The 27,873-nt window shown below is 43.6% G+C and overlaps 2 protein-coding genes across 3 annotated transcripts; both read right to left on the bottom strand.

The window, feature by feature from the left end:
- Nucleotides 1–67: 67 nt before the first annotated feature.
- Nucleotides 68–14,670, bottom strand: ly75 (lymphocyte antigen 75). 2 transcript variants are annotated; one of them, NM_001190363.1, is given in 35 exon segments: nt 68–1,206; nt 1,389–1,568; nt 1,660–1,776; nt 1,878–2,039; nt 2,141–2,348; nt 2,430–2,653; nt 2,746–2,931; nt 3,097–3,219; nt 3,305–3,469; nt 3,556–3,718; nt 3,797–4,017; nt 4,164–4,293; nt 4,769–4,929; nt 5,065–5,173; nt 5,438–5,574; nt 5,802–5,878; nt 5,994–6,061; nt 6,169–6,338; nt 6,427–6,462; nt 6,644–6,767; nt 7,179–7,250; nt 7,524–7,602; nt 7,693–7,835; nt 8,112–8,311; nt 8,430–8,593; nt 8,672–8,760; nt 8,867–8,965; nt 9,078–9,238; nt 9,327–9,527; nt 9,836–9,976; nt 11,021–11,140; nt 12,012–12,173; nt 12,431–12,604; nt 13,173–13,555; nt 14,417–14,670. In NM_001190363.1, coding segments are annotated over 34 exon segments (4,884 nt in total). In that variant the 5' UTR covers nt 13,309–13,555; nt 14,417–14,670; the 3' UTR covers nt 68–1,024.
- Nucleotides 14,671–15,082: 412 nt separating this feature from the next.
- Nucleotides 15,083–27,809, bottom strand: pla2r1 (phospholipase A2 receptor 1). The gene is made up of 30 exons (XM_011610065.2): nt 26,825–27,809; nt 25,656–26,036; nt 25,397–25,570; nt 25,091–25,255; nt 24,837–24,950; nt 24,528–24,677; nt 24,076–24,267; nt 23,833–23,993; nt 23,464–23,574; nt 22,261–22,373; nt 21,982–22,163; nt 21,663–21,871; nt 21,287–21,432; nt 21,055–21,139; nt 20,829–20,964; nt 20,713–20,748; nt 20,380–20,540; nt 20,121–20,185; nt 19,936–20,036; nt 19,725–19,861; nt 19,372–19,489; nt 19,166–19,266; nt 18,726–18,840; nt 18,363–18,601; nt 17,740–17,917; nt 17,518–17,652; nt 17,209–17,331; nt 16,959–17,135; nt 16,307–16,342; nt 15,083–16,228 (listed from the first exon to the last, which is right to left on the bottom strand). The coding sequence occupies exons 1-30, from the start codon at nt 26,967–26,969 to the stop codon at nt 16,014–16,016; spliced, it is 4,401 nt and encodes a 1,466-aa protein (XP_011608367.2). The 5' UTR covers nt 26,970–27,809; the 3' UTR covers nt 15,083–16,013.
- Between the last annotated feature and the right edge of the window lie 64 nt (nt 27,810–27,873).

The raw sequence follows: 27,873 nt of genomic DNA, 5'->3' as shown, positions 1-27,873 counted from the left end.
AGACGTTTGTGATAATTTGACTGATGAGATGCAGGAGAGTTCATGAGAAGAAACACACCACTCCATCCACATTGCAACACTGGATCTTTAATTGGAAGCATGTAAGTTGATCGAAATTGATGGGGACATCTTCGGAAGTGGTGGGAACGTTAAAAAGAACACCAACATTTGGTTTCCAAAAGCAAAATCTGAGGCTTTAACGCTCCAATCATCTTTGGTTCATTCTCAGTTATATAAAACAAACATATGTACAAAGCGTTCACAGCAAACAGCAGTGCAATTTTAAGATTTAAAAAAAAAAAAAAGATACCTCATTGTGCTTAATATCATTGAAACTACAGTTCCAAATCATACTAAAGTGCGCTCTTTCTCAGGTGCATAGGAAAGTCAGTTTTAGTTTAAAAACAGCAGGATCAGTTTAGAATTGCAGCCTGACAACGTTGGCGACATTACACTGGGTTTTTCATTGGAGGAAAACTGGCCCAGCACATAAAACGAAAGGTAGCACATCCAGTGCCTGCAAGCCAGTGGGAAGAGGTTCAGGCCAAAGGTGGTTCTGTTACTGCGTGGCCTCGTTTTCCCACCAGCGATTTACGAACAAGTCACAATAGGTTCACCTGCTCCCATCGTCTCGTAAGGTAATAAAGGCACATCGGGGAGTTATTTTGGTCTTTGGTCTTGGCTACGTTTACGACACGCCCACTCTCGACAGCTACTTTAGTCTTGTAGATGAACTGACGTCAGACCTTTTTAAGTTGAGTAAAATCAGTAGATGCACATGTAGTTTAAGTTTTAACACTGGTGCGAATGAACTCCGGGTATAAGACTCAAGGTTCCCTTTTCTTTTTGTTGTTGGTTTTCCTTTTTCAGTTTTGGTAAATCTAAATTGAAGAACAAACACAGCCCCAGCATCCCACAGATGCAAATCAACAGCAAAGAAATAAATAATTTTAAAAGAAGATGGGAGAAGGCTGCAGCGAGACCCTCGCGCGACAGGCCTGTCCACGCTCCCTGAGGCACATTATCAAGAAAGCTCCGTATCTGTAATAATACTGGTGGTGTCCATGTCGTCCAGCGTCCTCTCGTAGCGGATGGTGGAAGAGAAATGGCCCCTCTTTTTCTTGTAAACCACGACGGCAGCGATTACAAGGAGAGCGATGACCGTTATGATGAAAAGGACCAGTACCGCTGACGACCCAGCGGACCCTGAGGGACACACGTGCAAGCGGTGAGAGGGTTGGGAGGGAGACGGAGAGCTGCAGCCGGCTTAGCTCCCAACCAAGAATCACATTTCAACACCTAACACGGTGACGTTCTTCTGTTCTCTACTGAATCACCAGAGGTCCTGGCACAGGGACTCTCAGACTTCAGTTTAAGTCGATACTCACCTGCTTCGGTTTTGCAGACGACTCGACTGTAGGCGGTTTTGCAGTTGACAAAATTCCAGGTTCCTTCATCTCCCGTCATGACGGGACATCGCTGCTCCGTTCTCCTCTCCGTCGTTAAGGCCTCAGGCTTCCAGTTGGAGTAAACCAGAGCTGAGCCATCCTGCCAAGATACTGGTTTTCCTGCAGGAAAAGACAGAAATAAAGATATGTGTTATCCCAAATTTTAGATTTAGGTCATTATTCTTGCGCGCTTTATAAATGATGGCGTTACCTTGAGTATCCAGAGTCATGCCGAGCCATGTCCGACTGGTGATGAGAGGGTCATTATCTAAGTACTTTGACACAAATTCATTCTCCTCGGTGGATTTTATCGTCAACAACTCAGCATCTGTCAGCAGGAGAGAGGAAAAGCCACAACGGCAACATGACTGGTCGTCCACGGTGGCCTCTGATGAATGCTAATTATGACCTTTGTCGACTAAAACTCACCCAAGTTCTGGCAGATTTTCTTCGCCGCCTCCATGGTGTGCACGCTGTAGTTGTAGAGCCCCATGTTGAAGGCGTAGCACTGGTCCTGGTGCTGCACCCACTGTGAGCCACCATCGCTCTGAGGGCAGCGGTTGGCCTCTGGGGCCGCCTGCAGTCTGGCTCCTGATTCAGAACAACACAGCAGCAATCACTCCACAAGCCCGGTGCTAGAATTCAGTGGTGTTGGGCTCCCTTTCTACCGTCCCTTGGCGACGGCGTCTTACTCTGAGAATCGGTGGTGATGGTGGTGTTGTAGCAGATGGCTCCATCCAGCAGAACGTTGCAGCTGGTTCGTATCCAGGCTCCATCGGTCGCCATAAAAACACAGGTGGGCCCCGGTTTCCATGAGTCAAAGCCCACCTGTGGGTCGGCGATAGTGAGGTTGTAATCAACCTTTGTTCCGTCCGACCATTCGTAGGCGGAGCCACTGATCTGTGAGGAACGCCAAGAATGAGGTTAAATGTTTAGTGCAAGTGGCACATTTGACCTAAACTCTGCAAGCAAAGCTCTCACATCCTGGTTTGATAATCCAATCCAGAGAGGGAAGCCATCTGTCTTGACAATCAGATTCAGGTGCTCATTTTGCTTAATGGTGTGGACACTCGCCAGGTGGCCTCCACGCACGCCGCACTCTTCCAGAGCCTGGTACCAAGTCAGCGACCGGGCCAGGACCTCGTAAGTCAAAGAGCCGTAATTTTGAAAGTCTTGTGACGATCGCTTGTACTCTTCCTTTGATTCTTGGGTGAGAAATATGAGAGAACAGAAAGTGAAACATTGTAACGACAATCAGAGCGCGGGTGAAGCCCCACAGAACGCATGACGTACTGACCGTGGTCCAATTTACAGACGACAATGCTTCTCTGTTTGAACTCTAAAAATAAACGTGGCTTTGAGACGAGGATCCAGCTGTTGTCAACCATGAGACCGGCCATGAACGAAGTATTTACATTTGGTCTGCCTTTATCCCAGTTGGAGTACTGGACATTTGTGCCATCAAACCACTTCATCTGGGTATCTACAGCAGAATAGAAATAACAATAAACAAACCACAGCACCAGGAAATTGCATTGAAAACACACCAATTCTGCAAAAACATGTAGAAAAGCCATAAAGCAACAGGAATTATTGGATAGTAAACTACTCCCGACTTACAAAACGAAACAAGAAAGGAAATACAAACCGTTTGCCTGTTTGAAGAGTCCCAGCCACACAAACTGGGCCAGAGTCCTGAACGGCAACAGCTGCCGCGCGACAAAGTTGCTCTCCTCCGCATTTCGGATGGTTAGGATGTTTGCGCCGTCATCTGAAACATTGTACCCCGGTCGTTAACAGCACACTCCATGTCAAATTTTAAAAGATAACAAAACATGCTCGGGGAAGAGTCCTACAGAGGTGTGTGCACGTTTCTTGAATGTGTCCCTCATCAAACTTCGCCCATCTGGTGGAAACCAGCTGGAAGGCGTAGCAGTTGTTTCTGAAGGGGATCCAGTTGGGACCGTTCATGTTGTGAGGGCACTTCACAGCGACATCCTCTGGTTTGGTGATCACCTCTTCTGCACGACATACATTTACAGGATCTCAGACTACTTCGCTCTTGGGTATCTCTTTTTATTTTTCGTTCCTGTGCCGCTATGCTCACGGTGCGGTTTGTGGCAGATGGCGCCTCCAAGCTGTTCCTCACACTCGGTGGCTTTCCAGAAGCCATCAGTGTCCAGGTACACGCACGCACCGCTGGTCGTCTCCGAGGGCCAGCGGCTGAACACGGTGTGACTGTGGTCCGTCCAACGGTAGTGGATTCCATCCTGGGAACAGAACAAGGACTCTAAACCCAAGAAAATGGGCAGACCCGAATAAAGGCCGCCGATCTTTGGTACACTTACGTCTTCACTGAAGAGGCCGATCCACATGGGTGTGCGTGCACGGCTCACGCTCACGGTTAAGATGGACTGTTGGAAGGTGTCGCCTATACTCGCCAGGTCCATGTTATTACTCAAACACTGCTCCAGGGCCTCAAACCAGGTCATGTTTTTGACGAGCAGGAGGAAGGTGTGGTTACCGACGCTGAAAGGTTTCTCAGAGATGCTGGGCTCTTCTAATTTATCTGTGGTTAGATGTTAAAATAACAAGGCCAGGTTGCAACAATAACTTAACCATTGGAATAAACAATTCAAAATGTCACGTGACACCACTTTCAAATCTTTTTGTGGCTGCATGTGCACGTATTTCGCGTTGTTACTGGTGATTTACCCGCAAAGTGTTGGCAAACCGCCATATGGTGAAACTGGTCGCAGGAGGAATAATCCCAGGTACCCAGCATGGCGGAGTTTGGGTTGTTCATAAGGAAGGCGCACAAATTTAAGTTCTGCAGATCCCATGGCTAATCAGAGAGAAAAAAAAAGAGAAGTACAACAAAAATTACACAACATCAACTTTTCAACAGAACTGCGTAAAGCAGCCTTTCATTCAGGTCAAGCAGTTCTCAGAACCCAAATTGTGGGAAGTGGCACCCAAAAGCACCTGACTGAAAGCGAAACGTGGAAGGAAATAACATTTCCCAACCGCTCATCTCATCGTATATGAGAAACTCAAAATGAGCATCATCCCGTTTCTCTTAAAGCATTCTGGAGAAAACCAGTGTAAATGACCACCACTCCTCATTATACAACTATCTACACGCACATTAAAGTACTAAACCAGGAAGGATGGGATAGAGAGATCTCCCCTCTATCCCAGGGACCGTTGGTGAGCTGGAGGGGGAGGAAGTGGGATGCTGCTCCCATGACCAACACCCAGATCAGTGGAGGAAAACAGACAGATGAAGGGGTGATTATCGAGTTGGGAGGGGAACTCACATTTATTTTCACAGACCGGTGCATGCCCACAAGCAGGGGGTTAAAATTGACATAGTTTACTGGAGACTGATCTATCCATTCAGACTTTTCATGCGTGAGTTTGAGTCCAATCCATATCCGGTCCACGTTGGTCATGTTTGGTAACAGGGTGATGATGAAGTCTAAAACACACACGCACATAAACCAGAGATATTACTGCTTATCCGACAGCAGCGCTTTAAAGTGTATTAACCCTAAAAATATATTTGCAATCTTTAGAGTGTAAATATAGAGAATGAACAAATGCAGGCCCCCACCTTGCTCCACCTGATCTGAAATTGTAACCAGGGTTCCTCTGACCGACTGACACTTCTCATTGGCATATTTGAAAGACAAAGGCTTGATGCTGTTCAACACAGTGTAGCACTGGGGGGAGAAAAGATCAATACAATCACATTTTGAACAGAAACCATTATTCTCCTCTCAGGTCCTCGAGTATACGATCCTAAAAGACGGTGTCGTTGAATCAAAGTGAGCAGGTGTTGCAGAGTGGGTGGGTGGCAAGTCGACATGAACTGAATGTTGTCAGCTTTGATCGCATTTACCAGCTCACGTGGGCACTTTGTGTGTAGGAAGGACACATGTTAGTTTGACTGCAGTGCAGCGTGTTGAACAAACGAGGAGTCAGACCTTATTTCTGAAGGACAAGGAGTTATTTCCACAGGGCAGCCCTCCAGGTTGGGGCTCCAGGGGGTTCTTCTCCACTGATGTGATGTTGTGTCTCTCGCACACAAAGGGCAAACGTTGCTGGCAACTGGACTCTTTTTCTGCAAGGAAACACAGTTTCAAGTTGGACAAGCTTTGAAAATGAAAACAAAAACCTTTTAAAAACTCTGCACACATCTGAAAGTCTGCCCTCAGTCAACTTTAGCTTCAGCGAGCGTAGCTCTTGTGTCAGTCAACCTTAATTCGTTAAGGTCTACTTCCAAGGCCAACGTGTGTGTTCTCAGAGCGTTTTGCCTGTAAAACAACTTCCCATGTACTGTCTACTCACCAGGAAAGAACGTTTTGGGACTGATAGTGGTGCACCTGTGCTGGAAAATGGGATGATCATGGTACAGTGGGGGAAACCTTGAACAGAGAATGGACTTCAATTACCTTCCCAATACATTTTAAAGGATTGTGAACACTCTGTATCCATGAAACACCACATGAAAGGCATATGTGCATGACTGCGTGGACTCACGGAACTGGAAATAACTGAGAAGGTTTTCTCAAGTCAGCCCACCAGTCTTGCACGGAAGACTTTGATATCTGTGGGGAATGTGCAAAACCACATGAACTAAATGGTAACACTGGAGCAGCACGTGTTGCCGCTCGCTGCACGCTGCATCAAAGCCAAACCCCGTCCTCTCACATACCTCTTTTAGGTACTGATGGATTTTGGACGCAGCCGCCGGGCTGAGTGGCGTGGCCAGTTTGCTGCCATTTGCGCTGCAATAAAGATTTGCTTCTTCAAAACTCAGTTGAGGCTCGTTCACAAACCAAAACTCTGCTCCTTCAATGAAGATGGATGTCTCATGGTGGCCACCTGAAAGACATTGAACAGAACATGCTAAATGGTGAGAACTACAAAATAGACAAAAGATCATTCGAGTCATAATGGAGATGTTTATTACCAGGATTGTACCAGTCTGGATTCTTCGGCGTCTTTCCTGTTGAAGCGCATACAAATAATAATGAGCAACACCACGCAGAAAGAAAAAAAACTGCAGTCACATGTTAAAAAAGGTCATTTGAAACCACCTTTATGTACAAATGATAGACTTTGACTAATGGCCGAGCCATTTTGCTTTGTGACAAAACATTTGACAGCAGGAGTCATGTGGGTCTTACCACGTGGTATTTGGCAGACCCACTCCAGCCTGGCATCGCAGTGAAAGGGCATGGCGAAGAAAGGTGTGGGGGGTAAGTCGTGGAGCAGATACATAAAAAAGTTTCTCAATGTGCTCCTGGATGTCTAGTTGGGACACAGGGTTTTTGGAAAGCATATTAGAACCCGCAGTAAAGCAGTTTTACGACTACGCTGATCCCTGACCCTGATTGATGGATTCAGCTAAAGCTATTAGGCAACAACAAAGACGCGTTGCATGATAGCAAAGACCAGAGTCTGACTGGTGAAATAAATCGGCACCAGTGACTCAGCGGCCACTCCCTGCTGGGATGAACTCCCACAATCAACTGAACAAATAACCTTGATTTTCTGGCTGCGCCGCACAGTCAGGCTAACACGAGCTCACTGTAACAAATGACACCAAAACTCAACTTTGAAGCTAGCTAAGCTAACCCGCCACTAAAAGGTAACAATGCCCATTTCTGTTAGAAAAAATGACTTATTAAGCTAATTAAGGAATGAAATTGCATGTTTCACCTTAAATGCAGTACAGTCCCGATCGTAGGCATCATCTTCGTGAAAATTGTGATGAAAGACATCTACAGACACCTGTTAATAAAGAAATTAATAAAATTGCATCATATATCAGATACATGGTAAAAACAGTGAGAGTAAATGGCAGATAAAGTCTGAGGTTCTGGACGGTGATGGTTAATTGTTCTGAAAATTCTGAATTAGTGAGTCATTCACCACCTACACAGTTTTTATTGTTGCTGATCAGCTAAAACATTTTCCCATGAAGAACTGTTACATATTACAATACAGTTGGTACGCCTTTTCGTTAAAAGTGAATAGGTGGATTAGCGTCAGGCTTGTACGTACAGGCTGGCCATTGCTCCACTGCCAAGAGCGATCAGCTGGGTTTCTCCTGTTCAGGCCGACCCAAAAGTACCGATTATCACTGCAGGAAAAGCATCAAAGCAACCGCTATTATTTATAGAACATTTTATGACATATCATTACAGCGTGAACAATTCCAGCTCGTGCACACCTGATGGTCTCTCTGATAATGACGTGCAGGGCCCTCAACTCATCAATACTGGTGAAGCTGGGCAGGTTGGCTCCCAGAGCCTGACAGAACCTCTCAGCTTCCTCCCAGGAGCGCAGCCTGCTCAACCGTTCATGGTGGAACACCTGAGAATTCAAACACGCTCCGATGAGGAACCGGGCTGAACCCCAAGAACGCACAGAAGCACATACACAGTACAGAAGTAATGGCATCTGAACACAACAGTGGGCTCACGTCTAAATAGTGACTACAGACCGCGATAAAAAAATAAAAAAAAAAAAAAACCTAACAAATGACACTGACACACACACGCACACACACACATACACACATACACACATACATACACATACGGGCAGGCTAGAGCCTGTATAAACACCCACACATGACCCCTATCCCACCTTGTAGCAGTATTTAATGTTGGATCTGGACACCCATCCCGCAGGACAGGTGGCGTTTAAGTCGGGTTCCGGTTCTGGAGTGAAGGCTGGACTGAGGTCTATCCTACAGATGGAGCCAGCCCTAAAAATGGTGCAGTTCTTCACCTCCCACTTGCCCAGTGGTTTCATTGTGGAAATAACTACACAACCTCCGTCCTGGTCTGAAACACACATGGGGTTGAAATTCAAACTAAATCAGCCCTAAAACAAACCAGCCATACCATTTTATCAAATGCTGAACATTATGGCACTATGGAGCTTTTGTTTTGTTTTCCTAACCTGGTTCAAATAATTGCCAGTTGGTGTATGTAACCACACCCCCAGGTCCATCCTGCCACTGGTACTGCCCTGTGTTCTTAATGTCCTGCAGCCCGATCCAAAAATACTGAGGCTCTTCACTGATCTGCTCGGCCAGCAGACGGTTAATGAACGCCTGTTCGAACCTGTAAAAGAAAAGCAATCACATGATTTTCTTGCCCAAGGACGAAAAAAAGACAATGCTGAATTCCATTTTCTTTAACCTGTTTCTAATAGTAGCGTTACATCGATCTTTGAAGGACACTGGTTTGGTGTTAATCTGATAGCAGGAGTTGCCATGTCTTTTCCAACCCTGAAAAATGGACACCGGTGAGATTATATTCTCAGTTTCATAACGATTCATAAAATGTGTTGAAAGCACAATTGACCTTTTAGGGGAATAACACTTCAATACTCACCGCGGGACACCCAGATAGTGTGGATCCATTGATCACTCCTTCCCTCTGGCAAATAAAAGGCAGCTTTGTTGTGCATTGTCCGATCTTCCAGCCGTGCGTCTGCAGATGGACACGTGTCAAAATATTGCACGTCTCACAGGGACAGGCCCGGTGTCGCGCCTTCCCACACACACCCAGCATGAAAAGGCTGGAAACAAAGGGACACACACACCTCTCCAGAATAGAACACACAACTGGTTTCCTGAGTGGGCTGGACTGGTTGGTTTGGGCTCCAGTAGGTGAAGTTGAGGGGAGCGTGGTGAACCCAGGAGAAGACAGTGGGGTTGACACCGCTGCCGATCAGACCAATCCACACATCGAAAATCTGGCCATCTGGCGGACACAGAATATTATTATTATTATTACCCAAAAGCTGCTACATGAAAGTCATTTAAGAAGAAAATAAAAAAATGAGACTTACCTGCGTGAAAGTTAGTACTGATCATCTCTTTACTGTCGATGGAGTGGAAGCTGGCCAGGAAGCCCCCTCCTCCATCCGTGTTGTTGCAGTATAGCCTGGCATCTGTGAAGCTTTGAGGGTTAGCCTTCTCTAACTTGTAACACCAGCCATTCCATGGCACCCACCCATCCGCACACACTGTTTCTCTGTATACAAACGGCTCTGCAGACAGGGTTGAGACATCATCAGTTACACGTTAAAGTCAAGGACAGAGATTAACATGCTGGTTCCTGATTTCTGTAGAAATAAAAACAATGATCGCTGAACGTAGCAACTACGTAGTTTAGAGTCACAACTGATAGTGAGTCCACCTGATGTGACTTTAGTTTTGCTTTTCCCAACCTACTGAATAGAATCCACTTGACTATATTCCCTTTTGGTATCAGGTGTTTGCTTTATGCCTGCTATTACAATCTGTGCCTTTCTAGCTGATTTGAGAAGGCAGCATGGAAAGGGAGACGATGACCTACCGGTTTTATCTGTGGGCGGAGGGCTGACGCTCTTTTTGCAGATATACGGCAGATGCTCGTTGCACGATTCAGATTCATATTTGAGTTTGGAGTTAAGGACACCACAGTCTGACTCAGTGATCAGAGAGGAGGATGGCATACCTGTCAAACACAATACCACTTCAAAATAAACACAAACTCTGAATTGCTAATGGAAAAAAATTCTTGTGTTGCTGAGCAAACTGAGAGCAGAAGGGTCAATGTTACCAGTATAAGCGATATCAATATAAATACCTATTTACGGGCAGGGATTGTGGTTTTCATGATGATGAGAACCATATTACAGCTGTAGTTACAGTTCCAAAGAGGACAGGAATCAATTTGAATTGGGATCAAATTCTGCAGGTCCCAGCATGAGACAGAGAAATCTACTGGGAGTGGGCGGCCAGAAAAATGGGCTCCTATCTCCCAAAACTCTACGATAAAAAGAAAAACTATCTGCAGTGAGTAGCAAGGATGGAGTTGGCACATTAGAAGAGACAAGAACAGGCAGGAATGGGCAGAACTCTCCTGAGTGGGCATCAGCAGTGGGATGAATATAGGACAAAATCCTTCATTGTAACTGACAGCAGCAGCAGATTATCAGGCATTTGCCGCAGAGTTGCTCGTTGCTGCTTCCAACCCGAAGGAGCTGTTTCTATGCTGCACGAGGCATCTCGTAGAGTTAGTTCTAATACTTTTAATGCCACCTGCCAACAATCTGGAGTCTGCGCTGCTCCTGACTTTGTGGTCCTGGGTGTTTCATAGTTGAAATCAATGTGAACATCAAGTGAGCAGCATCTGAACTCTGAAAGTGGCATCAGTGCATCCCCACCTTTCGGTAGTGTCAATAGTTTATTCAGCAGCACTAACAATCCCAATTTGGCTTTTAAGTCGCTGCGTTAAAGACGCACAGAGGGAAGCTTCTCCCCCACACTGGCCTCTTTGTCTCAGCGTATAGAGGGAAAACAAATACACACAATAAGATGTTATTGTGCTACAAGGAGCAGATGTAACGAGCTTAAACATGAGTTCAGGTCGCCCTGTTCTTTTTCTTTTGCCGCCAAAATTGGACACTTTTACGTGTTTATACGCCAACAAAGATATACTCTGAGGAGATATAGATTACAAAAGGAAGCAGTCGAAATAATAATCTTAAAAAAATACCAGTTTCCCAGCGCAGGATGGTGAGAGGGGAGCCGTCTGACCACTGCCAGCCCTGAGCCATATCTAACTGGTGCAGGCCGATCCACATCCTCTCAGGCATGGTTTCCAAGCCTATGTGCACTAAACGCAACATCACAGCAAATGACATGAGCAACAATGCATGAAACAAGAAGTAATGTGAGCAGGAAAACACACAAAGAACTAATAAACTCAAAAACAACAAAAAGCATTTCAGCTCAAGGGAGAACCTTTTTCAAAAGAGATTTAGTAATTGTTAGCTTTTAACTTTGCTACCTGTGGTTAAACCAAGATGAGTGGTCAGCCTGACATTGTCTAAAAACAACACGCCAGATAATAATCACGTAACCTTTAAACAAATGATACAGATATGCCAGCATTTTCAATACTTTCAATACAATACCAGTGGACTTTAATAGTACTCCTGAGCCAAAAGGAATATCTAGTTTACTTTACAAATATTTGTAGTGCTGCCACTGTAACCAAGAGTTCCTTTTTGGGAATACCAACTGAATTTACAGGGACGTGGCATTTTCCTGGCTCGTGAGAAGAAACTACCAGTGTTTTGGCTTGTAACGGGAGGGGGTGGGGGAGTAACAGGGGGGGAATACTCAACTGTGTCATAGCCGAGATAGCAGGAACTTAACGTCAGAATGAAACAGCGGAACACATCAAATAAGCACAACAACTCTGCAGTCTTTTCTGACAGCAACATTGCACAGAACCGATGGAAGAAAACCGCAAAAGCACAGGTTATTTTTAGAAGTTGATGTTCACTTGAAATGAAATTCATTTGAAAGGAGGAACTAAACAGTCAAATCAGAGGTGTAAAGAAAAAAAACTACACATCAAGTTGACTGAAACTGCGACTGACAGTGTAATGAAATAGTTGTTGAACTTTACTGTGTGCTTTCTTTTAGCCACACCAAATGTTTTTACACTAGAAAAGCAAAAATGAGTGGATGAATCTTACAGGTTGTGGAGTTTAGTTCGTCCAGTTCAGTCACACTCAGGAGATCGGCTCCCTGGCTGCGACATGCGTCCAAAGCTACATGCCAGGTCACAACGGCACCGGAAACAAACTGATAGCAAGATTTGTCTTCTGGCCCAGCAAAGAGAGTCTGGCAACCCTCTTCTATAAAGTCAAAGAATCTGTGTTAGTATCGGACATTTGGTGTTCTTCGATGCTGCATGTGGTTCACTGATTTTGCACGTTTCCAGGCATCAAAATTGTCATATTTAGACAATAAGTTCATTAATGAAAAAAGGAATCTTCATAACAAAACAGAAAGATGAGTTGTCAGACAAATTCAGACAGTATCCAGCAAAATAAGGACAGTGAAAGGTAAAACTGAAAGGAGAAGCTTAAAACAATATAGAATAATAACGTGCCAGGTATTAGGCAGAGTCCCTTCCTTTGGTCTTGGTCAAAATCCATTGTTGTAGCACACCAGGTTACTTTAGGGATTTGTGGTTCTGGGATGCACCCGTGATACCAGGATCCATTGTATTTAAATGGGAACACACAGGGAATTCCCTCAGAGTTCCCTTCAGTGGTGTGGACAACTGCAGAGGGGAAAGCACAGGACATCACAAACCTCTTTAGTCATGATCCAGAAATTGGGAAAGCTTGCTACTACACAGGAAGAATTAAAAAAATTAACATCTTTTAACACATTGAATGCAAATGACTTGGACTTGAGGATTTGACAAAGTGGGAATACACCAAACTTTTGGATCTGAGCTGATTTACAGTACCGGCCCGCCTTGAGTCTTATCCATTAATCTCGTATTTGACCTAGTTTATTGTGAGCTCGAGTGAGTAAGGAATTAAATGCAACCACCAGTGTCGTAAACCGCTGCAATGTAAAATAACCAGTTTGGGAAACTCGCACAAAACAGAGGAAGTCAAACCTGTATACACCAGAGTGAAATCCAATCCCAAGACTCGGGGATGCCCCTGTTCAGCTCTGTTCAGGATATTTTGTTTTGGCTCACTCAACGCAAGGTGATTTTTAACTAGTTTCATTTAAATCCTCATCATTTTAAGCAGTCATCCGTCCCCACGGCTGTATAAGTGACTTGCACTCTGTAAACGTTCGACTCAAAGCCAAAACAAAATGACCACACTCACCACGGTATGGCTTCTGGCAGATGTTATCCTGAGATCCTCCTCTCACCCAGGTATCTACGGCGTCCCTTTTTGCGGCCAACGTGCCGTTGTTGACCACCAGGGCCATCTCGTAAACGGTGTAAATGGCTCCATCCATGCAGCGCCACCACAGCAGGATAGCAGAGCCACACTCAGCCAGGAAGAGCGTCTTGGATTGGACATCCAACGCCAGGCACCGAGACGAGCCCACGTGGAAGAGTCGGTGACCCAAACCCCACTTCCACTGTTGTGAGCGGCTGTCGGGTTCACAGGGTGCTACTGTTAGAGCCCCAGTGGACCCTGTGCCGAGGCACTTATTGGTGTCGGAGTGCTGGATGGTGAACGCATCCTTGTCTGTGGCGACAGGATAGACACACAAACAGTTATGACATAGATGCAGATTTCTAACAATTAGAAATGCTGAAAAACATCAAACAACTCAGAACAACTAGCATTTTTGTCTTTTTTTCCAGCATTAGCATTCTGTGCTGCTGTGGAGCTGAAATAATCTCTTTTGGTCTGGTCTTTATGGTAAGAATATCAGCCAATTCTGATGCAAATTTTCAATTAAAAGTGGGAGGTTTAAATGACAAATTGTATCAGATTGCCTAACCCTGGGTTTTTGGTTGTTGGTTTTTTTCTCCATTTTGAAGCTCGATTGCAAAACTGACACCGCCTCTAAAATAACCTTCAAAACAGAAGTGGTTTTCGTATTGATTTCATACTGAGGAAAACCTCCAGATCAATCATGACACAGGATCTCCAGAATACGTATCTCCAATTGTTAATCTGGCTGCATTTGACCGTAAACTATGGAAAATGGACACGACGGAAATATATAGGAAGTTGGAATTTACAGTACGGTCCAAACAACAGATCAGCAACAGAAGAAACCCACACAACAATTCAGAATTGTGCTACAGACTTTTGTTAGAGGATTAAACACATAACGTCAGACTTGTGCACAGGCGGAACACATGGCGCACAGAGCTCCTTGGCTGGAGGAAGGGATGAGTTTGCAATTTACTGGACCTGTCACACTAATGTGCATCACAATGGGAGGGTGTGGAAGGGAACAGCGTTAAACTACAAGCACACCAAAAGCCTCAACTTGCTGTGTTTGTCGTCCTTTAACAAACTGATCTCCAGCCATTCGCGCAGTTAAGACTTTGAGTCCGCATCTATCTGAGCAAGAAAGAAAACGAAAGCTTCACGCAGATGCTTACCAAAGTGGGTAACGTTAGCCGATGAGCAACTTCCCAAGAAAACGTTTGCCTGAAACGCCGTCAACAAACAAAGGCAAAGTGCCGCTCCGGATAATCTTAACATGATCACACCGCAGTCTTGGTAATATTCCCTCTAGGAGCATTTAAGTGTAAATATACAAGTACTCCGGTCGAACGAGTGACTTTAGAATGAAAGCAAAACCATACTTTCCGACCTAACCCACTTCATCTGTCAGTGTGAAGCGCGTAGTCCTCAGTCCCGCTTCAACATTGTCAAGACGAATGTAACCCCCCATGAAACACAGCACTTCCGGTTTGTCCTACAAAATAATAGTAGTAGTTGACGTCATGTTAAGATTATCGTTATTTTGTAACTAATCCGAAATAAACCATATTACAAGGAGATAAATAAGAATTTGAATTTCTAATAGTCTGAACCCCGTGAAAACGTTGAAACCTTTTTGACAAAACAGAAGTAAGAGATTAGATATACTTTTTACCGTAATAAAATACATTGATTTTATTTTGAAGGCGATACTGCTGCTTTTTTCTTATGTCTATATATTTTCACCCCCCATGTAGTCAAACTTTCAATTTTGATCCGTGCCTGATAACGCAATAAAAACAAGTCAGTGTAAAAATTGAAATAAAAAGTTACCGTTTTAATTTTTAATGTCTTTTTGAGAGGCTAGACGATTCTGCTGTCCAGCTGACAGGTTGTAGTCGCTGGGTGTAAATATAGATACTAATTTTATGTAAATTATGGATAATTTTGCATTTTTATGTAAAAAAGATTAAAAACAACAAGGACGTCAGTCCAAAACCAAACACAATTTATACTACTACTTTGTGAAGTACATGCTCTTCCCTCTGCCATCAAACACTATTAATAGTTAAAGGAGCAGTTAAAAAAAAGAAAACTTTCACTTTAAAGTTAGTAGTAACAAAGCATCGAATATGGAGTAGCATAACTTCTGCTTCCAATATATTATACTTTTGTCATTTATCAAATGTCAAACATGATCAAAGTTTGAGAATAATCATTAATTCCATTTACGATAAAACACATTTATCCATAGGGAGAGGTCAGCACATTTTCATGATCCAAAGTCACAACAAAATCTGCGACAAATGTGCTTAAAAAATATATATATATCGGGAGTCTGAGGCTTCTATGCAGGATCTTAGCTGTTCCTAGGACTGCGCTCTTCTGGACAGAGATATATAATACTGACAAAATTGCTGGACCATAGAGGCATTAGAAAATAAACAATCCCTGCAATAAGCAGAAGTACAACTGATCTTTCAATACAAGAATATAACAAATATTGAGTGTTCAGTACCTCAAAGACTAGCATCCCTCCTCAACATCCGAAGTATGTGCTTCAAAAGTGATCAACTTCAATGTGCTCTCCACTGGTAATACAAAAAATATGAACAAGAGAATACGAGATCCTTTAAAGGGATTCAAAAGGAAAGTAAGGCAAGTTGTCTGTCATTATCTCAAAGACATAACGAGGATGCAGAGTCACAGCTTCACAGTAGTGTTTGTAACAGGAGATTGAAAAAAAAAGAAAAGAAAAGAAGTCTCTGAGTGCTATTGTCCAGAATATGGACTCAGGTCTGTGATCAGCACATTTCCATCTGAGTCTGTATGTGTTCCAGATTGTCTGTAATAAATGCTGCCGATGGGGGGAAGCCCCCGAAAACACAAGGCGTTCTTCTTATATGCAAGCCAGGTCGCTCCTGCCAACAGGGCAAAGATCAGTACAGCCCCTAGCACTGCAGCGGGGATGGCACTGTGATGAAACCCTGAAATACAGTCATTTTACATGATTTTTTCAAGTCAAGCATGTTCTATTTATTCACAGATACCTGAATCCTTTCTACCTTTTAAAGATTCCACTTCCACCATGTCGTTAGCTTCTGCAGAAACAGGAACGATTAGATTACTTATTGACATTTTGCAGTGAAATGTGATCTTTATGAGCATTTTCTCACCTTTTAAAAATTGTTTACCTAATGTACATTCATGATTCATCTGTACGTAACAGGAAAACCTGCGCTGCAAAACAGCTTTTGTACTAAATAGAGCCACATCTAGAACCACAAAGTAGAGGCTCTGCTGAAGAAACCCCTTCCATGGACAATGTGGAGAGTAAATACTCATTAAATTCAATTCATTCTCAGAAAGGCTTTACAAAATACTAATTAAGTCACATTCAGATAACACTCTCTGTGTTTAATGGGTTTTTACGCTTTTAAACAGGTATCAGTGGCAAAGCCCAAATAGCCTTTGGCCAAGATAGACTGAAAAAAAACTATTTTGGGACCAGAATTGTTTTTGGTGTGTGCTGCATGCTAAAGAAATGGGGAAGACATTTCAGTTTTAGGGTTTGTGGCATAAAACTCAAGTCAACAGTGGTTATGTAATTAAGTAGCAGGCTGTATTACGCCACGGTCTCATCTGTGGTTATCAAACATTATGGATGATCACTTTAACACCTCCATGAAGCAAAATAAAAGTGGTGATTTAACTTACTTGTGGTGGTTTTACAAATGAAGCCCAGTTGCTCGGTACATTGCGACAGGTGCCACACGCCATCAACTCCTCTGGTGGTGACACAGGTGTCTGGAAATACCAGTTTGGGGTCCGGGGATTTGTTGGGCCAGTTATTGTAGTCCACAGGTGAGCCATCCACCCACACCATTGAATTATCTAAAAGGGAAGGCTTCAAATTACTGAAAATTGATTGAAAGAACGGGGGAGGGGCAGTGATCATGACTCTTACTGTCTTGGTTGAAGTCCATCCCCAGCCACACGGTTTGGTGAAGAAGCCCCAGAGTCCACAGCTGCTCCAGAACAAAACGGTTCTCTTGATCACTCATAATGGTCAGGACATCTGAGTTATTGGCTGGAATGTAGAAAGAGAGTAGCAGAAAGTTAAAGCTTGTAGCAGCGTGGGAATCTGGGAAAAAAAAGGTTTTAAAAATTTTGTTGTAATTTCCCAAGAGGCAACAATTGTATATTTTAGAGCAGCTCTAGATTTCTATAATTGTTTTTATAGAGGAATCAGTCTCTGTAGTTTAAGGCCTTTTACCCATGAGCCTGCAATGCTCTCTTGATTTTTCAAATGTGAGCTGGTAGACCACAGGGTCAAAATTGTAACAGATTTGTCCAAATTTGACCCAAGTGGTCGGACACACCACATCATTGGAGATGAAGGGTTTACTGCCTGTAAGGGAGAGCAGAGGTTTTTAATCACACGTTAGGAATACCACTGATTGGGAGAAATGTGAAGATTCTCACTCGAAGCACTGACTTGGATGCATTTCCTGACAGAGGGCGCCTGGTAACAACGTTTCACAGTCTGCCCTTCGCCATCTGCCATTGACGTCCACATACACGCAGTCTTCAGCCAGAGCGTCTTCATCATCCTCCGCGTCCCAGTGTGTGTACACCGTTTCACTGCCATCCGACCACTTATAACTGATGCCACCCTGGAAGAAAAGTCGCCGATCAGCCGCTTAAAGTGACAAAGTGATGTGATGTCGCCCTTGTTAACGGTTGAGAGGAGAGGGGAGGATAACAACAACAATAATTATCATCATAATAATAAGGGTTCTTGGTTCGAGCCCCACTGCAAAACACAAAACATGGAAGGTGTTCTGGTAGAAGGGGAAGGTGCCAGAACACCTTCAGGGCACTGCTGGATCCCCTTGAGCAAGGTACCGAACCCACAAATGCTCATATGGGGCCCTGCGATGAACTGGCGACTCATCCAGCTGTGGAGCCTAGCTTCACCCATTGTGTACCTTCCCCGTTTCCCCCAAAAGTTATAAAGCAGTTGATAATAAGGTAGTCACTGACTATAAAATAAAGCAAAAAGCTACAGCAGCAGACCAATGAGACAAAACATTTGTGCTTTTCATGGAGGATACATACAGGCAGTTCACTGTGCAGCCCAATCCAGTGCGGAGCTCCCAGTCTATTGACAAGGACAGTGAGGAAAGCCTGGTGGTAGGCGTCCATGATGCTCACAAGGTCGAAATGATTCTCTCTGCACATTACCATCGCATTATACCAACTCAGGTTGCCAGATATAACCCTGTAGTTGTGGCCCCTGTATTCAATATTGTTTGGAAGAGGGTGGTGGTAGGAGTGAGTGGGAGACTTGGTTGTATCTAGGACAATAAAAAGGCATGACAAGTTACTCAGATGTACAAACCAACAGGGGTCCAACAGCAAAAACACCCCCATTATTATATTGCATGAAATACTAATTCAAAAAAACCAGATGTATCTCACCCTGAAGTTTCTGACATACAAAGCCATACCCGCTCTCACTGCACTTTTCATCGTACCATTTCCCTGTCATGTGAATGTTGTGGTTGTTTGACAGAACAGTGCACAATGGTTCCTCCTGGGGATTAGCAAAGTAGATATAACAATACACGTTCACTTCATTCTATTAAAAAAACACTTCTAGTAACATATCCGCAGCAACATTGAACTAATAATGCATTCATGGGCTTCCTATTTCTTCATTACATCATTATTTTTATTGTAAACCTGGTCAATAATATTTTCTGACCAAATAATTTGTTTTGCCTGCTCTAATTTTAGTGGACTACGTTCTGCCAAGAACCCTTAAAAGCAATTGTGAAGCCTAAAATGCAGCCAAATATGTGTAAGAAGTACTATACAAGTACTATAAGACATCAATTCAATTGACAGTGAGAACTTACAGTAAGATCACTCTCTATTGGAGACCAGTTGCGATAGCCGGTCCATTTCAGACTGATCCAGACACCTACTGCACTCCCCTGCAGCAACATGGTAATAAAGGCTGCAGAAATCAAAGCATGAGAAACACACAGGGTGTTGATGATAGATGTCGCTGGCAAATGCCATTTACTGTTTATCTGGTGACAGTTGATTTGATTTTTCTGACCTTGTTCAATCTCACTGTCTATGGTGACCAGCGAACTTTCAAAGGAGGAGCAGATGGACTCGGCATCTTTCCAAGTCTTGCCCTCTTTGGGACTGCTAGGCAAGTGAAGCAGGAGACACTGCAGGCACACACACGCACAAAAACACCTACTTAAAAATCTATCTTGCTTCTATAACACTGCCTTCCACACATCAAAGGTCAGACATCTTTTTATGATTTTCTAAACATTAACTTGTTGACCTGAAAACCAAATCCAGGTCAGAAACATTCCAGTAAATCTGTGTTACAGTAAAAAGAGTAAATGTGCATCTACGAAACAATGCTGGTGTGCATGTCCATGAGTGTGTCTGAACCTTGTGTCCAAAGTAGAGCCATTTCTCTGGGCATCGTCCGATATAGTGGGGTTCTCGTCGAGTCTCCAGGACCGACACGGTCTTTCTCTTGCAAACATAGCCGTGGAGTTCATTACACTTACTCCTCAACCACTTCCCTGCAGCACGCAATGACAAATTTATAATGGTGTCTAGTGGACTCGTGTGCCTTTGTGTGCTTCGATGTGATTACCTGACGATGAGGACATGGTGGCACACATCCTGTCTTTCCTTGGGCCAAGGGCACTTGCCTGAGCCCAGTTCTGAAACTCTACCTCTGTCCTGTCACTCCACCTGCAAACAAACACCACGTTGAAGGTTCTAAGAGAATCAGTGGCTGCAGCAGACAATATTTGAAAAGCTCCATAAGGGACACACCTGACCTCCTCTCCTGGTGGCCCAATAGAAAGGCCGATCCACCAGTCAGTTGGGCCTAGTGATAACTGCAAAAAAAAAGATACAAAAACAGAATCCAGTTAAAAATAGACTGATTGTAGGTATATATATTTAAGCTTTATTGTGTCTCCAGTTTGTTACTGAAGTTAAAAAGGTGTCATTAAGTAATACCACATAAGTCAGCAGCTTGAGAATATTTATATATATTTTATTATTTATTTTTTTAGAGGTGAAAACAAACCCGTCGCAAATGCTCCTTGATGAAGTGTAGCTCATCTCTAGAGTGGATGGACAACAGATAAGCTCCCATCATCTGACAGGCCAGAGAGACGCTGTCCCAGTCGAACGGCTGCTGCACCAGAAGGTACTCAGCTCCGTGGTAAAACACCCACGGCTCGCTGTCTGTGGGCGTATCCAAGGGAAACGGAGACGACAATGCCAGTAAATACAGTTACTGGCATAAATTAAAGACATGCAACTGCACATCTAACATAAAATTAACAAGAAATGAAGCTGCACGTATGATGAATGAATATTTGTTGATATAATGTAATAAATAAAACATTTTACTTACGCTCAATGTACCAGTAAGGTTTTTTCAGTTTTTCACCTGCAACATAAATCGTACTGTAACACATAAAGCAGTACATCTTGTGCATCTGTTCAGAATGTCACTGTGACTGTGTTAACCTTTGGCTATCTTGCAGATCCACTCGTGTTTAGCATCACAGAGCTGTGGTACGAAAGCATCGGTCAGGTAACTGTAAACAGCGCAGTGCCGCCTGTCATCATCCTCAGCTTTATCCTCGATAAAAGTCGTCACCACCTGCATGAAAGCACACACCAGGCAACGAGACGCCCTCAGATTACGACTACTGAAGACTACAATAAGATACGCAGCGATCTCAGCACTTACGGGGGTGTTGTCCGACCACTCCCAAGCTCCTGGATGCTCCGGGTCTCTCTTATTCAAACCCACCCAGAATGAGCGACCCTCTTCTCTAAAAAATAAAAAAGAGAGAGAAACAAAGAATTCAGCGCAGATGGTTTTCATTCTTGTTATGTATTGTGTTGAAATCAACAGCAACAAATAATTTTTCTATATATATTTTTTTAATTGCTTCTAGAAGAAGAGGAACTGTACTGACCCATCAAACATAGTGCTGAGTAGCTGCTTAACAAACATCTGCTCCTTGTAGTGAGTAAAACTGGTCAGCTGAGCCCCGAGGGCCTGGCAGAAAAAGTCTGCCTCCACCCAGGAACGCTTCATCAGGACTTTTTCATCATGAAAAACCTACAAGAGCAAAATCTTCTGTCAGCGGCAGGTTACAGGGAAAATGGACCAAGCTGTTGGGAAAGAGATGTTTCTGTACCATCTGCATGGTTTCATAAATTATTTTATCCTATAGGCAACAAATGGGTCATTTTCAATGTTATATCTAAACAACATGAAACAGGGAAGCATACAGCAATTATGTTGAGAAAGAAAAGAAGGTATTCATTTTCTGTGATGAGCAGTCGTACCTTAAAACATAACAGCAGCTCAGCCTGTGATTCCCACCCTGGAGGACAGGGGGCGTTGGGATGATTGAAGTGCTGCGGCAGCTGGAAATCATTGTCATTGTGGATGCTTTGCTTGCACAGTGACAAAGCCTTAAAGGTCCTGCAGTTTTTTACCTCCCACCGACCCAAAGCGGGCCCACCTGACATAACAACGCAGCCACTGCCACTGACTGGGGCAAGAAAAAGGAAGATGGGAAGATGTTTACATTCGTTTAAACATTATCCCACAACGCTTTAGCAGTATTTATTTCTGAATAGCAAACTTGCAAGAACTGGCTACCTGGCTGGTGTTTGTTCCAGTTAGTGAAGGTCAGTGGCACCGGCGGGTCAGTGTTGTGATCCCAGATGTACGTTCCATCATCATCATCATCATCATCAGTGCTCATGAGACCAATCCAGTAATACAGACTACTGTTGGCCCCACTCGCACTTAGCAAACTGTTTACAAATGCTTGTTCAAACCTACCAATTCAAAAAAGATGACAATGAGAAAAGTTGGTGCAGAAAAATGATTTTGGGCTTAAGACCACAAAGTAAACAACTGTCTTAAATAACACACCTGTCTTCCACAGTAAGAAGATGACCGTGGCAGTAATATCCGATTCGCGCATCTTCATTGATCTGTTCCTGATTAGTCACAGTGTAGCAGGAATGCCTGTGGCGTTCCCAGCCCTGTGCCATAAAGTAAGTAAAATTCATTGGCGATCATAAAAAGCAGATGGTTTCCATGTATTTTCTGTGACATTTTTATCGGAACTGGGATAAAACCATCAATACTCTGCAAGTCTGCCTGATTCTAATTTGGAATTAATATGCCCTGCTAGTCTTTAACTTTGAACAAGGCTTTGCATTGGCTTGAGGGGGCGTTTTGACGAACAGTGTAAATTTGTCTAACCCTTTACCACTCCTTCATTGTCCCTATATTCTGTTTACCTTAGATTCTACCCATGGCATTGACTCAGACCACTCCTTAAAACTTTTCTGAGTGTTAATTCGCACAGTAATCCCCACTACCTGGTTGAACAACACAGCAAACAAAATAGCCTGGAAGTGGAAAATTCAATTTTGTTTGAGACTGCATGTGCATGCCTCCCGATATTGTAGCTGTAGGGACATTTTTGGGCTTGTGATCCAGGGCATGAAGCAGCCTGATGAGTCAGGAGTCTGAAATTCCTGTAAACAAGAGTCAAGGAGCAACATGAAGACCAGACAATACGTCAGCAAGTGGAGTGAATCAGCTCATTGTACATCAGAAGTGGGAGTAGTAGAACTACAACAGGCGTGCAGTTGCCCATCGAGCATATGCTGATCTGTATAAAGCCATTATAACAATGTCTGACTCGTGGCGGCTGCCCGTAAAAAGTTAATAAGTCACCAGATATGGAGTCACAAATGACAAATCAGTTTTCATGGAGTAGAATGAGGTCAAAAGGGAGTTTTGTTAATATCAGGGCACAAGAGCAGCCTCTGACCAAGAGAGCTATAGAGGCTGAGGTCGACCACACCAGGAAACCTTTGCTGGCTGTGCAAAGAAGCACACAAATTCAGGGTGTAAGATGTTTGCAGTTAAAAGAACACCGAAGTCCTGTTCAAGCCAAATTGTAGATGTCAAATTCCGAGGCAAATTAAAAGTGTTTTATGTTTTAAGGTTCTCGAAACCGCCACATTGTGTGCTTAGAAAATCAGAAGCATGGCATGGCGAGTCCTTTTGAACTTGTCTTGCGATGCTGCAGCTATTGAGAACATGCATTTGTGTTCTCACCTCCGGACATCCAGTGTCCAAGTTTTCACTGTGATTTATGGGCGTCTGGCTTTTTCTCCTACACAGAGCAGGCAATCGCTCATCACACGACACCAAAAGCCAGTTTCCTTCCTGCAAAAGAGCAACTATTTTACTCCTGACGAGAAAGGCACCTACAATATCTACATATAACTATCACTGGGAAATTATAGCTGACATAGTTGATTGATGAATCAGTCGTTCAGCTGAAATTGAAATAGGAAACATTTTAAAAAGTCATTCATCAAAATAAAACTATAGAAAACTATTCTGAAAAGAAATACATCAATATATTGGTTAATTTAATTAGAAGATCCTCTGTTCTCTTCAACAATCACGATGAAAAGACACCTTTCTGTCTGCTTTGGCACAGAGTATGTCCGTCTGGTTGGGAGGGGGGTGATACTGGTGCCAGAGTGTGAGAGTTACTGGTGAGCCGTCAGACCACTCCACAGTAGGTGATGATCCCCGTTTCCAAAGGCCAATCCAGACCTCCGTGCTATCCCCAGAATCTGCACACAGCATAGCATTCACCAAATCTGTATCTTTGCACCCCTTTAACAACACAGAGATCTTCACCCACAACGTTCTTACAATTAGCCAGAAGGTCGAGAAGCATTTCCACTTCAGAAAGAGAGCGGATGCTTGTGAGATTTGCTCCTCGAGAGTTACAGGCCTCAGAAGACTCCTCCCAAGTTCCTTCTGTTTCAGACAGCAACCTGTAGCAGAACCCTTTATGTGGCCACCAACCACTACTGCATTCTGTATGGATATACTGCCAGTTCTCTGTAAGAGAATGAATAAATACATGTACAACTGTCCAAAAAAATTTGCATCACATACACACAGCTGCCAAGGCTGCTTTGCTCACACTCCCAAGAGAGCAACAGTAATGAAGGTGAAAGGTCATTTCCCAGATGCTATACAGCTGTGCAGAGTAAAGTGCTAGTATTTGACCTAAAATACCCTCCCATACATTTTTAACAGGCTCATAATTTATCCTTTTAACAGGCCTTGGGGATGTGGAGTGATGGGCAGGGTCTCACCTAGGGGCTCGGCTCTGCAGGTGTCATTGGGCGTCTTCTTACAGATGTAAGGCAGCGCAGACTCACACGAGAGACTCTGCCAATGACCCTCATAGGCTGAATTGTACACTCCACACTGTCTGTTGTCTTGGAGAGGACTGGCGGGCAGAGCTGAGGGACACACAATGATAGGAAGACTTATTGTTGTCATGCTGATATCCAGGTTCATTAGACAAATGTGTTTTCAGCACAGCAGAAAATGAACACGAGTCCTGAAATATATCAGTGTGAAAAGCGGTTGCATCTAAACAGAACCACTTATATTATTACCTGTGGTGAAGTTAACCAATGACAGAGGGGCCCCGTCAGACCACTGCCACCCCCGTCCATCCTTCAGGTGGTTCAACCCGATCCATACCATCGCTCCAATGCTTGCTAGTCGGTCTACCACAAAATAAAAAACAAAAACCGCGCCTGCCTTGTTATTCCTGACTTTAATGTGTTAATTCAGGGGAAAACGCATCAGATATTGTGTAGTACTACAATGCTAGAGGGGAAGTTAGGTTCTCTAACTTGTTGCCTACCTCTAATGTAACTTTGTTCTGCCAGGCTGGTGATGCTAAGCAGATTCCCACCTTGGGCATGGCAGGTTGACTGTGCCTGACTCCAGGTCAGAATAGTGTACAAGTTGAACTGATAACACGCCTGGAGCTTTTGATTTGTCTCCCAAAAATGGTCACAGCTATAACCTGCAAAACACACAAATGAAAACGGCAGTAGGGATGACAAGAAGGTTGGGAGGTGGAGTCTCTTTATTTTAAATGTGAAATTCGAACCCCCGTACAACTAGTCCGATGAGTAACTGATCACTTATCCATTTGTTTTTTCACCTGGAACCGGACAAAAGCCCCATTTTTTAGTGTCATCGTAGTGGGTGCTGGTAGCACACCACAGCAGATGGTCGTCACGGCCTTCGGCTGTGCACTCATAGTACCATTTGTTGTTGTACTTAAAGGGCAGAGCGCAGGGCATGCCATGTGCATTTCCCAACAAGGTGTGGATATCTGCAAAAAGCATAAGTCATATATTATGATTTATGAAATGTCACCAAAGTGCTTTGAATTTCAGAACCCTTGTGAGGTATTTTACCTTCATACGGTCGGGAGCAGGGCCCCTCTCTGTCGGTGTTGTATCTCTTCCACAAATGATGAGCATTCCTCTTTACCACCACCAAACGTCCAGTCACAGTCACCTTCCACTGGGAAGCCCCCTGCAGTATTTTTCCACTGCAGCGCCACCACAGTACAGAGAGAGTGGTGTCGCACCTAAACGTGCCGAGGGGCTGCGTCTTGTTCGACAGATTGAGCCCCAGACAGGTGCTGGTGCCCAAATTGAAGAGGCGATGCTGGGAAACCCACTTCCAGAGCATGCTGCGCGTCGGCCGCTCGCAGTCGCCCAGCACCAAGTTGGAGCGATCCACTGTGATGCAGCGCTTCAGCGGTTCACTCTCCAGGAGGAAGAGGCCTTTTTCTGGGATGAAGACAAAAAAGAGACAATACCTCACATTTCTACATAAATAAAGAGGTACAGCATTTTCCTTTGAATTTTTTTAATTGTTTCTGACTGATAAGTTCATTGGTGGGCATTCTGTCTAGTCCGACTCAAGCCACACTCTATTCAATGTGGTTGCACAACATCCGATCTGAATTTTTGAATATTTTGCGATCAGACCTCATGTCAGTCTTTGCACCTCAAAGGGTGTCTTTAACTTCTAAACTAATCATTTATAATCGTTTTATTCCGAATGCTCTTGTTTGTTATTATATGTTGCTTAATTTAGTTTTCATTAAACTTTTCTTTGTTAATAGTCATATCAGCATTATTACCACCATGGACAATGTTTATACTTGGTTGGAAATTAGTTGGGGGGAAATGGGGAGGGGCTTATTCTGTTACTGCTTATTCTGTCACTGGAGAGCACCAAAGGCGCCTCACTTTTTGAATAAAAAAAGTTTTATTTTAACATACAGTCTGTAATAAAGTAATTTAGAATGAGTAATTATTTTCTGCAGATACTGACAATCCGTTAAAAATCACCATAGCCTAACAGGAACAAAGCACAGTGATTCAAAGTTTGAGGCCACTGTGGAATTTTGAAGGTATTTTCATGTTGGAGTCTGCAGATATGTAATGTTTCCAAGTTACCCGCTTATCACGCGTTCCAACACTGTTATAGCAGAATCCTACCCAAATATACAGCGTGAGCCTGTTTTGCAGGAGGTCCTTTGACGTGCAGCAGCAAAGATGAATCAACTTACTGTAAAACTCAGTGAGCTGCTTTTTGTCCAGCGCTTCATCGCTCTGGTCGGTGGCGCAAGAGCAGATTTTCAGCAGCCACAGCACCGCACAAACAGTCGCCACGGCACTGACGGGGCGGCTGCAGCGACAGATCTGCAGTAACATTGTTGTGCTAAGTTGCTAAGTTGAGGAGACAGAGTCGGAGCGATGCGAGCGAGGCTCCCCAACACGGTATTTCAGCCTAGGCCCCGCCCCGCTGCCCACGTCACAAATATTTTGGGTCAACTATTGTCACTTGTAGACGGACAGTCGCGGTTTATTTTCAGGTGATACCATAATAATAATTAATTGATGATGTTTTCTAGTATCGCATGTGCAGGGATGTGAGATTGAATATGTCCTCACGGTGTAAGGCCGTGCTAAACCACGCCCAGTTCAGGATGAAAATGATTTTGGGCCGAGTTGGAATGTTTGTTTGTTTTTGTTTTTTTTACAAGGTTCACATGTAAAACAACACCAAAGAAAAACTTGGATCAACAATGGATCAGTAAAATAACAGAATAATGTTGCTATTAACATGAGCCTGGTGGAAAAAAACAGGAAATCCATCATAGGCTACGCCGTACAGTCTGAATATGAATATTTAAACTGTCTTATAGGAGTTTAGCAGTTAAAATGCAACATTTACAGTTAAAATGTTTATGGTTCTGATGACATGTTGGATTGCTTTCTAGATCTACAGGCAAGAACAAACATATTTGTATGATGTCAAAAATCCAAGTATGGGTATTTTGGAAGGTTCATAGACATGTGCAAAAGCTGATACACACGACAACGTTAGAGGGACTATATATTCTCAATACCAAGGGGCTGTTTTATTTTTTAAAAATTGATCAAATTATGCTAAAGTAGAATTTCAAAATTAAAGTGCTGGATTCTTTTAAAGTTGTTTTAAAGTAGCCATCATGTGGAAGTCAGCACAGTTCCTTTATATAATTTTGCAGGGTGTTGGTGCACTCACACTATTTTCTGATGCAGTAGTAGGCCTGCATCTTTGACACCAGTTTAC

Source organism: Takifugu rubripes, chromosome 13 (assembly GCF_901000725.2).
Source record: "Takifugu rubripes chromosome 13, fTakRub1.2, whole genome shotgun sequence".
NCBI classification, from domain to species: Eukaryota; Metazoa; Chordata; class Actinopteri; order Tetraodontiformes; family Tetraodontidae; genus Takifugu; species Takifugu rubripes.
The sequence above is the reverse complement of the archived record's forward strand: the minus strand, read 5'-3'. Positions and strand labels throughout refer to the sequence as shown.

Excerpts from the sequence above, each read along its gene's own strand:
- ly75 (XM_011609736.2), bottom strand. The coding sequence starts at position 14,519 with ATGTTAAGATTATCCGGAGCGGCACTTTGCCTTTGTTTGTTGACGGCG. Across the intron at positions 8,761-8,866 it reads CACTATCTGGGTGTCCCGCG|GGTTGGAAAAGACATGGCAA; the intron begins GTGAGTATTGAA and ends TCCATTTTTCAG. Across the intron at positions 8,594-8,671 it reads AACGCTACTATTAGAAACAG|GTTCGAACAGGCGTTCATTA; the intron begins GTTAAAGAAAAT and ends TTTCTTTTACAG.
- pla2r1 (XM_011610065.2), bottom strand. The coding sequence starts at position 26,969 with ATGTTACTGCAGATCTGTCGCTGCAGCCGCCCCGTCAGTGCCGTGGCG. Across the intron at positions 20,541-20,712 it reads ACCTTACTGGTACATTGAGC|ACAGCGAGCCGTGGGTGTTT; the intron begins GTAAGTAAAATG and ends ATACGCCCACAG. Across the intron at positions 17,918-18,362 it reads GGCTGCACAGTGAACTGCCT|GGTGGCATCAGTTATAAGTG; the intron begins GTATGTATCCTC and ends CTTTTCTTCCAG.